Source organism: Lates calcarifer, linkage group LG7_1 (genome assembly GCF_001640805.2).
Source record: "Lates calcarifer isolate ASB-BC8 linkage group LG7_1, TLL_Latcal_v3, whole genome shotgun sequence".
Taxonomy (NCBI): Eukaryota; Metazoa; Chordata; class Actinopteri; family Centropomidae; genus Lates; species Lates calcarifer.
The window spans coordinates 3,502,226-3,516,580 of NC_066839.1; the positions used below are offsets into that span (position 1 = coordinate 3,502,226).

A 14,355-nucleotide genomic window follows, 5' to 3' on the forward strand; every position below is an offset into this window, starting at 1 on the left:
ACTGTGGTTTCAAGGGCGTCAGTGAACATATCGTCAGGTCAGACGTTGTGAAGCCTGTTGTCTTCTATGACAGCTGTTGTTTAAAGTGCAGTTTGAAGGGGGCGGAGTCACAGCACCTGATTAATGGCGATAAATGATCAGACTCTCAGTCAGTCAGGTCAGAAATTATGATCGGCAGTGAAGCAGCTCCACCGTCTGCTGCTTGTTTTAACAACATTGCAGTGATGTTCACACACACACACACAGCTTAGTAAATGTGAATAAATTAAAGGTCTTAAAAGGTTTTACTTGTTGCAGCTGAGACTTGTCGTCTTAAAATTATCTTCTGATGTAAATTTGAACTTTCCTGCAGAAGATCCAGACCACATAACCACATTGTCTACATCTGTGGCTCCATATTATTCTTGTTTTCCTCTTACTTTGTACGGTTCTGCTTTAAACAGAACGTAATGCTGCTGCCGCTGTCATCTTGTTTGGATAAACTTTATTGGATTTGTCGCTGGACATAACCGACTCTGGGCTACATGCGTATGTTCAGTGTTATCTGTACAGTACAAGAATAAAAGTCCCAGGAGAAACGCCTGTTAAAAGGTGTGAGTTACACAACATACAAGATCAGTAAAGTCACAGCGTCTGCCCGTCAGCTCAGGTGTTTTGTCGTTAGCTTCTGAGCAAAGTTTGCTAATAAACCCAGGTAGTGTAAGGTCTCTGTTGGTGCTGTCTCTGCTGTCTTTACTGAACTTTGGACGTCACTTGTCGTCTCCTGAAGCCTCCTCAGGGCGTCTGCCTGTGTGAATTTGCGGATTCCTGCTTGAATTGTGGTTTTGCAAGAGTCACCTTTGTCCCCACCTGGAGACAGACTTGTAGTAAAAACAAAAACCTGTTGGAGCGTCATGTCTGACAGTGTCGTGCAGGAGCAGTGAGTTTAGAGCAGGTGCAGGGAGTTTACCTTCACAGGCTTGTAGACAGTTTAGCCCTTTATACTGCTGTTAAAATCTTAATTACTTCAGAACATCAGAACATTGAGTGGCTCTGTAGAGACCCTGCAGGAAAGAATCTACTTCCTGTCTGTGTCGATAAGTTGAGGTGGACAGTGTTCATTTTGGTGTTGCGTTCTTCACCTCGTCTGTTTCTGTGTGAGGTGTGAAATCAGCTGTGAATTAGCTGGTTGAATGGTGGCTGCAGGACTGTGGTCATGAACATTTTAGTCAGTGGCCACAGAGGCATAGTTTCCTCTCCACAGTGTTGACCATATAAAATCTGATGCAGGTTTTCAGTTGAAGTATGTTTTTAGTACTTTTTGTACAATATTTCAATGATTAGTTTTATTACAACTTTTTAAAAATAAAATTTTCAGATAACTTTTGATATATTCAATGAACTATTTCCTCTGCACCTTTTACTGCTTTAGATTTATAGATTTTTTTCTTTGATTTCATTTTTTTCATTTAGATTTTTGATTAATTTGATTCATTTTTGAGATGTTAATCACCCTGAGTGGGTTGATGATGGTCGTCTTAGTGTATAAAGATCAAGATCCAGTTCAAACCTTTCTCTTTTTGTCCACATAAGTAAAACAGTTATATTCTATTTATTAGAAAAGTATGAATTAATAGAAGTGGTTTGTTGCATGTGGTTCAAACTGTGGGTGGATTTATCGTCAGCCTGTAAACCGTGACTGAGCTACATCCTCTCCGTTTGTCTCAGGATGAGTAGTGTCATTATCATTTTTGGATCATTAGTGAAGAGCAGTATCAGACATTCACAGAACCTCCGGTCCTCAGAGAAAGTGCTGCTGTGTGGATCAGTCTCTCAGAGCTTCGTCAGTACATTAGCAGATCTGATCTCTGTGCTGATGAGGCTGAACCTCCTGCTGCTGCTGATGCTGCTGTGTGTCAGCAAGATCCACGTCTCTGTCCTACAGCATCTGTCTCAGCTTCTCCGCTCATCGTCCGTTAATTCTCCTCCTATCTTCTCACTGTAATTCAGCCATTTACACCAGGAAGCATCAACTGCAGCTCTACAGACAGGATTCTGTTCTTTTTGATTGTTTTCATGTAAAATCAGTTTTAGTGCTTCTCTATGAGTGATGAGTCAAACATCACCCTGTTAATTTGTCGTTAACCTGCTTGTCTTAGCATCAAACTTCACTATTGATCAGTCAGAGCTGACCTTCAGTGAACAGAGGCAGCTCTGAACACCAGCGGAAATTGATTAAGCTTAATCTAAAGCAAACGTTCTCTGTCATGTCCTCTGAGTGGAAACAGAAAAACAACCTGTAAACCACTTTAAACTGAATTCAACCGGGGGAAATTAGCAGAGCTGAATCAATTAATCAATTAACTAAACCGAAAATTAATTAGTGATAATTGTCTCAGTTGCCAGATATTTGCTTCTTAAATGTGAGTGAAGCTGCTTTTCTGTGTTTTGAATAGAACATCTTTGGATTGTTCGCTGTTCATCGGAAAAAAGACATTTTGATATTTATATTTATCAGTATCTTATATCTTACAAAGAACCTAACAATATAAATGATGATATTTAAATGATATATATAAATGATATTAGGTTGAATATTTTTGTCAAAACAAACATTTTGAAGACGTCTCTTTAGGGTCTGAGCAGTTATGAGGTTTTTTTCTTGTCATTTTATAGACTGAAGGTTTAATCAAGAAAATAATCAGTTGATTAATCAATAATGGAAATAACTGTTAGTTGGAGTCATCACATGTTCTTCTTCTCCTCCATCTTGTTCTTTACATCCTTCGCTGTCTGAATGAACCTCGCTAACGTGCCCTGTTTGTTTATTGTTCTCACATCAATCAGAGTTTAGTTCATCTGGTCACATGCAGCATAAAGCAGCAGACCTCCTGTGGAGAGGGAGACACAGTTTAGAAAAGCCACTAATTAAAGGTTTGTTTAGGTCGGGAGCTGCTTCCACTGTCACTCATTAACATATTTGTGATTGTTTGATTTAGAAGAGACTTGTAGAAAAAGCAATTAACATAAAGACAGAGATGAGTTACAGTCATCGGCTCTGATTTAAATCACTTGTTGCTCTTGTTAATGTCTCCCCAGTTAATCACTCTGATTATAATGATTGTTTTCATTATGGATTAATCTGCTGATTATATTCTTGGTTAATCATTTCATTGTTTTATCTACAAAGTGTCAGGAAATAGGAAAAAATCCAGTGTGAGTTCTTTAAATGTCTTGTTTAGTTTGGTCCAAAAGCCAAAGATATGAAATTAACTGTGAGAAAAGCATCAAATCCTCACATGAGAGTGTGGATCCAGCAATTTTGAAGAAATTACTGAACGTTGCATTTTATATTTAGTTTTAGCTAAAGATTACTTAAGTTTTGACTCAAGCTTCCTGTGCCTGTTTCTCAATTTCTGTTACATCACTGTCTTTGATATTGCCCGTGACCTCTGAAGGAGACGGGCTGCCAGTCAGAGTTATTTCCAGGTCGCACAATAACAACAACTTGTCCTGCAGAGCGAGGCCGCGACCTTCCCCCAGTGACAAACTGGTGTTTGGTAGCTCTCAGCCAGAGACAGTCATCTGACTCCGATTTCTGACGGTGACAAAGAGCTGTGTGGCTCAGTGAAGGCTCTGCGCTGAATACTGCAGACTCATGCTGCCGGTCAGAGGGAACACGTCCATCTCACTGGACTCTTCTGGACATTTCCTCGTCAGATTTTAGTTGTTTTTCAAGAAGAAGGTCACGTTTAGAAAATGAAAGAAGAGAGATGGGGAACAACAGGCAGTGTGGTCAGATGAGTTGGAGTTTAATCATACTTGCTGACTTATCACATGACCCAGGAACAAATCATCAGGCATAAAAGCTCGACACAGATTTCATGCTCTACTCTCCCTCCCTCTCTCAGACTTTATTCATGCTCTCTGGTCGGTCAGCTCTGCTCAGAAATCACACTGTTGTCTCCTTGTGCTTCCTTAAATCAAAAAACCCTTGGAGAAATATTCTGTCCAGAAACACGGCTCTAAATGAACGATAGCGCTGCTCTGTAACTACTGGATGAGTAAATAAGAACATGTTGCCAGTTCAACATATTAACTTAACAGTGTCAGTGTTGCGTTCAAGAAAATCAGTTAATGCAAGTTTAAACACGTTGATGGTAATACTGTTGCACTTTTATTCGAGTTTGGAAAACAGGATCTTAATAATTCATTCACATCTGGATTATAATTATAAATGATAAAAACAAACAAACAAGCCATAAAAACAACAACAAATCCTTATATCTGAGTCAAAATTAGAATGTATGTAAGTTCATTTTTGCTTGAAAAGGTTACTGAGATGATTAATCAGTTATCAAAATATTTGCAATATCAATCAAGATCTATAAATCAAGTAAACGTCTCAGCTCCTTCTAATCAAAATGTCAATATCAAAAACCTTTGCTCCTTTTTTCCCCAAACACTAACAAAACATGACGGATTTAAACTGTAACTGAACCTTACTCGACCTAAACCTGAAGCAGTGGTTTAACTGAGCGTTGTGTTAACATGCAGATACAGACCGGTCTGCCAACAGCAGTTGTGTTTTTGGTGTTAGTGGGTCACATTGTTTTTCATTAACATTCCTTTATGGTCACCTCCTGATAAAAATCCTGCCGTATCAGAGGGAGCAGAGAGCACACACTCATAATCACACGTCTGACGCTCAGACAGGGTTTCCTTTAACCGCCTCAAAATAAAAGATTTACAAAAACTGAAAGTGCTGCTGTCCTTAAATATAAAGCCAAGCTTTATTTATAACAGTCTTAGATATTTAGGTAGATTTAGATAACACTTTCCTTCCAGAGAGAGAAACAAAACATCAGAATTAAACCCAGGAAACGGGCTAGATTATATTTACAACACACAATAATAAAACCAAATGAGCTTTTTCCAGCTGTGACAGTGAAGCTGTAACAGTTAAAATAAAGAACAGTGAAAATGGAAATCAAAAGCTCTGCGTCTAAAAAACTTTAATGTCAGACTAAGAAACGATTTTGCAAAGCTGAATTAAATCAAACATCATCCAAATAACAGGCATGTGTGCTTAAGTACAAGAACGGAGAGCGTAGTATCGGCTGGTAAAAAAGCTGTAATTACTGCAAAATACTGCATAACACAAGTAGCATGAGGAATAAAACAAATACTCCAGCAGCGTGTTTGTCTTGTTTCCTGATGGTTGGACCTCCAGGAAGAAGGAAACATTTTTTTAATTGTCGTTGCAGCAGAACAGATTTGATCCTGTCACAACTTTTAATTCTGCAACTTATTTACACATCACACCAGTTAGTGTGTATGAGTCAGAGCCTCGTTCATGCAGGAGGTTTCCCACTGCTGTCTGATGATAAATGAATACTCCGTCCCTGGGTCAGGATATCATGGCACAGAGGTTCATCTGGTGTGTTTACAGGGGCAGTGGGTCAGCGGAGGTGAAGCCAGACTGTCTGGGAACGAGAGCCTGGGCGTGTTTCTTACTTATTTTTATCAGATGCAAACACAAGTGAAATTCTACGTCTGTTAAAGAAGCTAAACGCCTTTAAAAACATGTTAATTGTCTGTAACTGACTCTGTGTTTTATCTCTCTTGTGTTTTGTGCAGGTGAATTGTCACAGCAGAGGCTCTCCGGCCTGGTGCTGGATTACAACAGCACAGAAAAATGTCCAGGAAGCGACAACAATATACAGACCAGCATCAGCTTTCAGTGTGGGAAAACCATGGTAAGACTCACAGGCAACACGCTAAAGATATTTTATAAACACATGAATAATGGAGCATCCAGACGTAACATTTGTTGATAGTTAGAAGAAGCCAGTCGTCTTCCTTTTATCTGTGCAGAGCTTCCTGTGCCACACAAACCCCAAAGCAGCAGCAGCAGCAGTTGGCGCAGGAGATTACGTAGCACGGTGCTCAGGCTCTTGCACATGCCACAATTACTGTTTTTCTTCCCCACTTGTTTGCTGCAGAGGTTGTTTTTACTTCTTTCAGCTTCAGAAATCAACAAAATCAGGTTTAAAATGTGTCTTTTTTCAGCTCTGCAATTGTTAAATCTCACATTGTGACGCTGAATAATTTAACTCACTGAATGTGCGAGCTGTTACAGGAGGCGTAGCTTTTACCAAATTCTGTTATTGTGTTTTATTGGTTCTTTAAACACAGATTTTGACTCGTGGCACAGTGAGACGACAGCATCTCTAGTTGGAGAGCAGTCCAGTTTTTGCTGCATGATCTCAGTGAATTTTACAGATATTGCTGCTCACCTGTGGAAACCAAGTTAATAAGTAGTTTTCTTTTTCAGGTAAAAACCAGAATTGACACGTTTTAATATCCACGAGGTGATCCAGATATTTTCAGTTTGTTACATGTTGTAGCTGACACTTTGAACGTGCTAGAAAGCTGTAAATTAATAAGCCATCACCATGAATATGCACTACAACTGTTGTGCAACACTGAGGAAATGTTATTGTGCTTTGCTGTTTTCAGTCAGCCACGTTGTGACTTTGCAAACTGATGTGTCAGAACTGAAACAGATTAAATCCCTCCCAGTGTTTTTGAACTTTCATCCGACTCAAATTTCACTGAAACAAGCATCAAAAAACCTAAAATGATGTTTAATGGATTCTGTCAGCTGCAGTGAAGGGAAGTGAATCTGTGAGTGGAAGCAGTGTCGGACAGTGACAGTCCTGCTTTACTTTATTCTGCTCATTTGAGTCGACTGTGGTTTTCGGGGGTTTGCTGAGCGGTGGGTTGACATTAACGTGTCACTTCCTGTCGACTTTTCTGCTTCAACAGAAGATGTTTGACGCATGATTTTCAGTTTATTAAGTCTGATGTGAAGAAATGAAACTTTGCAAACACTCATCTAAAGCTGTAGAAGAGGCGATTTTTCTGTTTACGTTCAGAGTCACTGACACTGTGACTTTCACAAATGTGCGAAATGCATTTCCTCATTTGCTTACACTTTATCACCACCTGTGGATCAGAGGATTAGTGTGAAACCACTGGCAGGAGTGTGTACGTGCACAAAAACAAACAGGGGAACCAGTGATCCACGGGTCAGCTTTTAATCCCTCCGTGCTGAGTATGATGTTTTGGTCGTCTGTCCGTCCCATTCTTGTGATATCTCAGGAACGCCTCGAGGGAATTTCTTCAAACTTGTCACAAATGTTCACTTGGACTCAAGGATGAACTGATTAAAATGTGGTAGTCGAAGGTCAAAGGTCGGGGCGACCAGATGGCTGAATGCTTAGGGTGCATGCCCTGAGCAGTAGTTCTAGTTAATATATAGCATATAGTTAAAACTTTGATCATTTTAGTCCTGTCAGTGATTAAAAGAAGTTGTCCTGTAACAGAAAAACTTGCTGATTTGACTTAATGTGGACGAAGAGTGGGACTGAAAAACGCTCTACCCTTTCTCAGTAAGTGCTCTTCAGAGGCCTTTGAGCAAGCATTAAACCCTCAACTGCTCCAGCAGCAGCAGACTGTGGTTTGTTGTAGCACTCAGCTGTAAAAGTTAAACATTTATTGATAACTTGACTTTACCAGGACAAATAAAAACCTCAGAACTACCCTAAATAGTCAGAGTTTGCTTTCAGGCATGTCGGTCAGCCTTATCAACATGAAACTACCAGTCTTACTCATGCTCCTGTGTTTGTGCGTCCACAGGGCACCCCAGAGTTCGTCGCCGTGTCTCAGTGTGTGCATTACTTCGAGTGGAGGACCTACACAGCCTGCAAGAAAGATAAATTCAAGCCGCACAAAGAGGTAACGTGGTGGAGCATCTCATTCACCGAGGAGAGGGATGTGTGGGTGTGTGTGCGTGTGTGTGTGAGAAAAAACGAAACTGTCGGTGCATCTGTTCAGGTGATTGTGTGATCTGTGACAGACAGGATGAGTCAGGGAGGTGTTTAAATGGAACTACAGAGTTTTTCAGTGCAGAGGACGTGTCACATGTTGTCACAGTTAACGTGAGCTTAACATGGAATAACTGAAGGAATGTGTGAAATGAATCAGCTGACGCATTTATGAGCATTTCTCTGGACGTTATTTTGACACCTACCACCCACCTAAACATTGTTGTAGACCAAGCACACACCCACCCACACCACCACACTGCTGAGCCTTAAACAAAAACTGGTTCTCTAAATTAACTTAATTAATTTAACAGCCACACTAGCATCTAGTGGTCATGATAAAATGCCAGTAATATCCGACCTGCTGCGTGTCCAGGTGCCCTGCTACGTGTTCGACTCGGACGGGAAGAAGCACGACCTCACCCCTCTGATCAAAGTGAGCGATGGTTATCTGGTGGACGACGGTGACGACAACGTCGACTTCTACATCAACATCTGCCGCAGTCTCAGTCTCAGTGAGTACCCAAGGGAGGGTGGAGTAAATGGAGTTTTTAAGAACTGGGAAATTGTTTAGTGGTGGTGAGTTGGACAATAGAGACACCACAGAAGAAGAAAACTGTCTCATCCTCTTTCAGACCAACCAGATAAATCCTGCCCAGAGGGCTCTGCAGCTTGTTTGGTCACCAGCCAAGGCTCCTTCAACATGGGCTCTCCGACCGGACCACTAGAGCTCGTGGACAGCGACAGGTACCTCCTACTTCCTGTTTCCTGTTGTCAGAACAGGAGAGTAAACTTTCAATGTTATCAAATGAAAAGTTCTGTTTGAGAAGAAGAAATCTTTTATTTACTTCACTTGTTTCTTGTCTCCTCTGAAGTCTGAGGTTACAGTACGCGTTGAGTCCCGGTTCGTCTCGTCCAGAAATGTGCAAAGACCACGATCCTGCCGTCACCATCACGTTCACCTGTCCGTCAAGCAGGCACTCGGTAGGATACGCTCATTAACAAATAATTTGTTCTCGTTCTCTTTTAAACCTGGTGTCGATGCTGAACCTTTGAGATTTTCTGGTTCCTCAGGGCAGCACTCCAAAGATGACGGCAGAGTCGAACTGTCGTTACGAGGTGGTGTGGGTGACTGAATACGCCTGCCACAGAGATTACCTGGAGAGCCACACCTGTAAACTCACCAGCGACCAGCATGACATCTCCATAGACCTGACACCTCTCACCTCGACCGGTAAGTGTTTGTTTTTCCTCTAAAGCCGGGACCTCGAACTCAAAACGTCAGACAGTGTATAATTAATCAAAATTTGTCGCATCTGGTTCCAACAACAATGAATAAATTACCTAAAAAATATAAAAATAAATACGATATAAAAAATAAAAATGTAAATACATGACTTTACAGAGCAGCATTTGTCCAGAGGAGGCTTTATTATCTTTGTAGTACCCACAACGAAATTTGGTTTGACACAAACCAACACAAGACAAAAACAATATGTAAACAAAGTGAATACACCGTTATATTTAAGGTCTTTCAGCTGAAAGCTTCAGCTGCAGCTCAGTTTCAGAATCCTGCTGTTTGAACATCAGGCCCGTTCTCTAGGTGACTCACAGTCAAACCAGTGTCACTTTGCAAACACATCCTCATTCCTCAGACTGGTTTTACAGTGGTACAAACAGAGTGAACACACAAGCACAAAAGAAAGTGTTCTTCTTTCTGTTGGTAGAAAGCACAGCTAGCCAAGAATGCTATTTTTTTTTTTTTTTTAATTTTGAATAAAACTCAAATATCTCTCATATTATCCACAATTACATATTTAACCTCCAAGAATTATTGCCTTTTTTATCCCAGTTAGAGGAAGTAACTTTATGACTAAACTAACTGACCTTCCTGATTTTTGCCAGCTCAGAAATATCAGCGTACTGTCATAGTTCACCCACGTGCTCTGTGTATGACATGATGTCTGTCACGGGTCAGTAACTATGAGTCCTGTATCTGCTGGTGTTAATATGAATGTTTAAAGTCGAAGATGATCGATTAAAGCTGTGATAGCTCCACATTTTGTCAGGAAAAACAAATGAGAAATGATGAATATGTCGGTCTGAACCATCCACGTGTTATTTTGTGTTGTTGTGCAGCCTCAGATCATCCATACTACGCACACTCTGACCCCAGCGACGGCGCCGACAGCTACGTCTACTACCTGAACGTGTGTGGACACATCCTCAACGGTGAATGCGGCAACGACGAGGTGGTATCGTCCTGCCAGGTGAAGAAGAACGGAGACGTGAAGAAAGTGGCGGGAAGAAATCAGAACCAGACGTTACGGTAATTTTCTGTTTTATCAGGTCACAGATCAACAACATCATAAAAGAAATAAAACAGACTGTAGCTCAGCAGCACAGACTTCTTACCTCTCTCTCCCTGTGTTTCTCACCTCTGCAGTTACTCAGACGGAGATTTGACTCTGATCTACCCCGACGGCGACAAATGCTCCAGTGGCTTCCAGAGAATGACCATCATCAACTTTGAGTGCAACAAGAACGCATGTGAGATCATTGTCGCACAATTACCATCATTTTCTGTTTCTTTCTTTGTCATCTTCACAGTTTTAACAACACAGTCTCTCCACTGACGCCACCTGGTGGTCATATCAAGAATCAGAGAAGAGGTTTCTGACTTCTGCTTCCAAAGTGCACGGAGACGGGAAATCATTTGTCAAAACTCCACAAAATTGCTCATTAAGTTTGCTTGATTAATGTGCAACATCTTGTGTTTTTCATCATTTTTAGTTTCTCAAGAAGCCTCTCCCCCAACCTCCACTCTTTTTTTAATTCAATCATTTGTGCAATGGTCAACCTCACTCATCCTCCTGCTGTGTTTTCTTCAGCCAACGGAGGCCGAGGGAACCCGGTGTTCGCGGGAGAGACGGACTGTACGTATTACTTTGACTGGGAGACGGCCTTTCGCCTGCGTCAAGGAGAAGGAGGATCTGCTGTGTCGGGTCAGAGACGGCAACAAACACTACGACCTCTCACCCCTCACGAGATACCTGGGTGAGTTTAACAGCTCGGTTTATCACGTTTCAAAATCTGTTTCCAGCAGCGGTCAGACTCTCTCCAGCTCTCCTCCACTTGTAGCTGAATAATCTTCCTCCTCTGTGTCTCTGTGCTGCTTCAGGGTCAGATGGAAACTGGGAGGCCGTGGACGCCAACTCTCCGAAGCCGGACTCGCGTTTCTACCTGAACGTCTGTCACAAAGTCATCCAGACGGGAGGCGCCGCCGGCTGCCCGGTGAACGCCTCCATCTGCGCCGTTGGTAAGAGTCTTCACAAGGAGGAGGATTTCTACTTTTGTTATTGTTGTTACTTTTCATTATTTTAATATTTATTTAGCATTTAAAATCTGATGTAATTGATGAGGAGATTTCTAAAGAGGAGACTGTTTCAGATTTGTTTCAGGTCCCTCTGATCCTCATTAAAGAGCTGAACCTTTCATGATGAACCTGAGCAGTGTAGTTTGTTGACGGTGTCTGTGTCTCTGCTTCAGATAAGAATCACGGAGCCATCAGCCTGGGCAGCTTCCTCTCATCTCCACAGAAGACGAAGATAGGAAACGACATCAGACTGGTGTACACCGATGGAAATTTCTGTGTCCACAAAAAGACGAGGATCAGAACCGTCCTGACCCTCAAGTGCAAACCAGGTCGGCCGAACACAGATTTTATCTCTTGATTTTTGTCCTGCTTTGTGTTTTTTTTTTTTGTTTGTTTTGTTTCAACCTCTCCTCGTTTCCTCGCAGGAGATCTCGAGAGCGCTCCTGTGCTTCGCGGCGTCTCATCCGACGGATGCGTGTATGAGCTGGAGTGGTACACCGCCGCCGCCTGCGTCCTCTCGAAAACACAGGGTGACAACTGTAAGGTGGAAGACCGTCAGGCCGGTACGACATACAAACAAAGGACGACACAAAAAAGCCGACTCCTGCTGCCAATCTAGTTGTTGACTTGTTCCCCTGCTGCTCCACAGGTTTCTCCTTCGACTTGTCGCCTCTCTCCAAAAATGGCGGCTTCTACAACCTGACCAGTGGAAACTACGACTACTACATCAACGTTTGCGGTCCCGTCAAAGTTCCCAGCTCTAACTGTCCTGAAAAGGCCGGAGCGTGCCAGGTGGAGAAGAGGTGAGATGGAGCCCTGAGCAGACAAGAAGACAAGTATCAACACACAGAAAGCTCATTTTATTTTTTTGTCTTTCAGTTCTTGGAGTCTCGGGGAAGCGAACTCTCGTCTGTCTTACTACGACGGCCTGATCCAGCTGACCTACAGTAACGGCTCCCAGTACAACAACAAAGAACACACCCTCAGATCCACTCTCATCTCCTTCCTCTGCGACCCAGAAGCTGGAGCTGGAAACCCCGAATTCCAGGCAAACTCCTCCCTTCCTCTTTCCTTTCATTGTTTGCACTGTGTCTCTTCATGATTCTGATCCTGTCTGGTGTATTTGTTTGTGACTGTAAATTTATGAATCCAGGTTGAGGACAGTTACACATACAACTTCCGCTGGTACACATCCTACGCATGTCCTGAAAGGCCTCACGAGTGTTTGGTGACAGATCCCAAAACTCTTCTGCAGTACGACTTATCCAGGTAATGCACAGCAACCTGTACTGTGATATGTTACAGGATAACTCCAGTATTTTTGAGCCTGGGGTCTTTTCAGTGCAAATAGCTCTTTATCACTACCAGACTCCATTGACAAAAACAGTAATTTTACCGAGCAGAACACAGGAGCTGCTGGAACACCACTGCCTCCATCTCTTAGTTTGTTTGTGTTATTGTGTGACTTTCAGTGGTAGAAAAAGTAATCAGATACTTTAAAATAATAAAAGTACCACAAACAAACTAACTGACCGAGGCAAGGTTATTCCAGCAGCTCCTGTGTTCTGTTTGGTAAAATCATTGTTTTTATCAATGGAGTCTGGTATAGCGATATTTCTATCTCTGTCGATGTTATTGTATCCAACCTCCTCTCCTCTCCTCCTCACCCACGTTTCATCTCCTCCTCTCCAGCCTGTCTCGCTCCTCCACCAACAGCAACTGGCAGGCCATGGATTTGTCCGACCCCTTGAACCTGAAGAAGTACTACATCAACATCTGTCGGCCTATCAGCGCCGTGCCGGGCTGCGACCGCCACGCGTCCGTCTGCCAGATGAAATACGTAACGCAGCAGGTCTGTCACAGCAAAGTAACTTCATACAGGGTAATTAAATGATCACTGTAAAGGCTGAAATATCATTTTCCTGCCCTCTTTCCTCAGGGCTCTTCAAAGGAAGTCGTATCAGTCAGTAACATGGGTATCTCCAAGCGAGGGCCAATCATCGAGGGCCGGGACCGGCTGCTGCTGGAGTTCACCGACGGCTCGGTCTGCATGTCCGACGGCCAGAAACTCAGCTACACGACACGCATCCACCTGGTCTGCTCCAGAGGAACTGTGGTGAGTGAACAGACGTCGGTCAGTGAAGCTCGTTTGCTCCGAACATTTCACGTCTGTCTGATGCGTAACTCTGTGTTCTGTGTTCAGTCCATGGGCCCGCGGTTCCTCATGTACCAGAACTGCACCGCCAACTTCATGTGGGAGACCAGAGCAGCCTGCGCCATCAGCACCACCAAGAACAACGTGAGCGCTACGTGACCACATGTCCTCATCTCCTCTGACATTTAATCCAGAATATTTCAAAATGACGTTTTGTCCCTGTGTCTCAGAGCTGCGCTGTTGTCGACCCCAACACTGGATTAGAGTTAAACCTGCAGCTTCTGGCCTCAAAGACCGGATACAAGACACATGCAAATGGAAAGGACTTCCTGGTAATACAGACAAAGACCATGACACTGCTCCACACGTGTTGAATCTACTCTTGTGTTTTTCTTCTTGTAGCAGCTGTTCCTCTTTTCTTATGTTGTGTCATGAGACTTGTGTGTTCACCACCCTGCAGGTGAATATCTGCTCAGATGTGGCTGAATGTGGACAGGGCATGGCTGGCTGTGAGCTGGAGGACAGTCACCCCTCCAGCCCGGTGGGGGTGGAGAAGACCCTCCAGTACTCCACCGACGGTCTGCTCAAACTAACCTACAAGGGACCGCTGGACGATCCCACAGGTAACAAGGACTCAAAGCTTTAGAGGTGACAGCGCCTGAGAGCGATCAGCGGTTCTCACATTGTTCCGTATGTCTCCTCTTCGTTAGCGACTCGAGACACCTTCACCATCAACTTCGTGTGCGATCCAAACTCTCACCCCGGCTCGTTAAAACTGGTGCGAGAGGATCTGAGCTCTCTGCCCAGCCACGTGGTCCATGACGTCCTCTTTGAGTTCTCCACGGCTCTGGCCTGTATCCCTGCTCCAGTTGACTGCCAGTTCAGCGGTAAACACATTCGAAAAAGCTGAGGAGAGTGAGTGAGTCTTCATACACCTCTCCTTTAAACTCACT

General features: G+C 43.1%; 1 protein-coding gene across 1 annotated transcript in view; it reads left to right on the top strand.

The window, feature by feature from the left end:
* The window catches only part of igf2r (insulin-like growth factor 2 receptor), a 32,324-nt gene that overhangs the window by 2,389 nt on the left and 15,580 nt on the right, over positions 1–14,355 (top strand). The window contains 22 exon segments of the mRNA XM_018687313.2: positions 5,620–5,738; positions 7,684–7,782; positions 8,248–8,386; positions 8,507–8,618; positions 8,747–8,855; positions 8,946–9,105; positions 10,011–10,200; positions 10,318–10,421; positions 10,763–10,836; positions 10,838–10,928; positions 11,053–11,190; positions 11,421–11,576; positions 11,673–11,810; positions 11,897–12,050; positions 12,127–12,295; positions 12,401–12,516; positions 12,940–13,099; positions 13,187–13,363; positions 13,451–13,546; positions 13,633–13,734; positions 13,863–14,025; positions 14,113–14,289. Coding sequence (XP_018542829.1) covers positions 5,620–5,738; positions 7,684–7,782; positions 8,248–8,386; positions 8,507–8,618; positions 8,747–8,855; positions 8,946–9,105; positions 10,011–10,200; positions 10,318–10,421; positions 10,763–10,836; positions 10,838–10,928; positions 11,053–11,190; positions 11,421–11,576; positions 11,673–11,810; positions 11,897–12,050; positions 12,127–12,295; positions 12,401–12,516; positions 12,940–13,099; positions 13,187–13,363; positions 13,451–13,546; positions 13,633–13,734; positions 13,863–14,025; positions 14,113–14,289 — 2,943 coding nt within the window.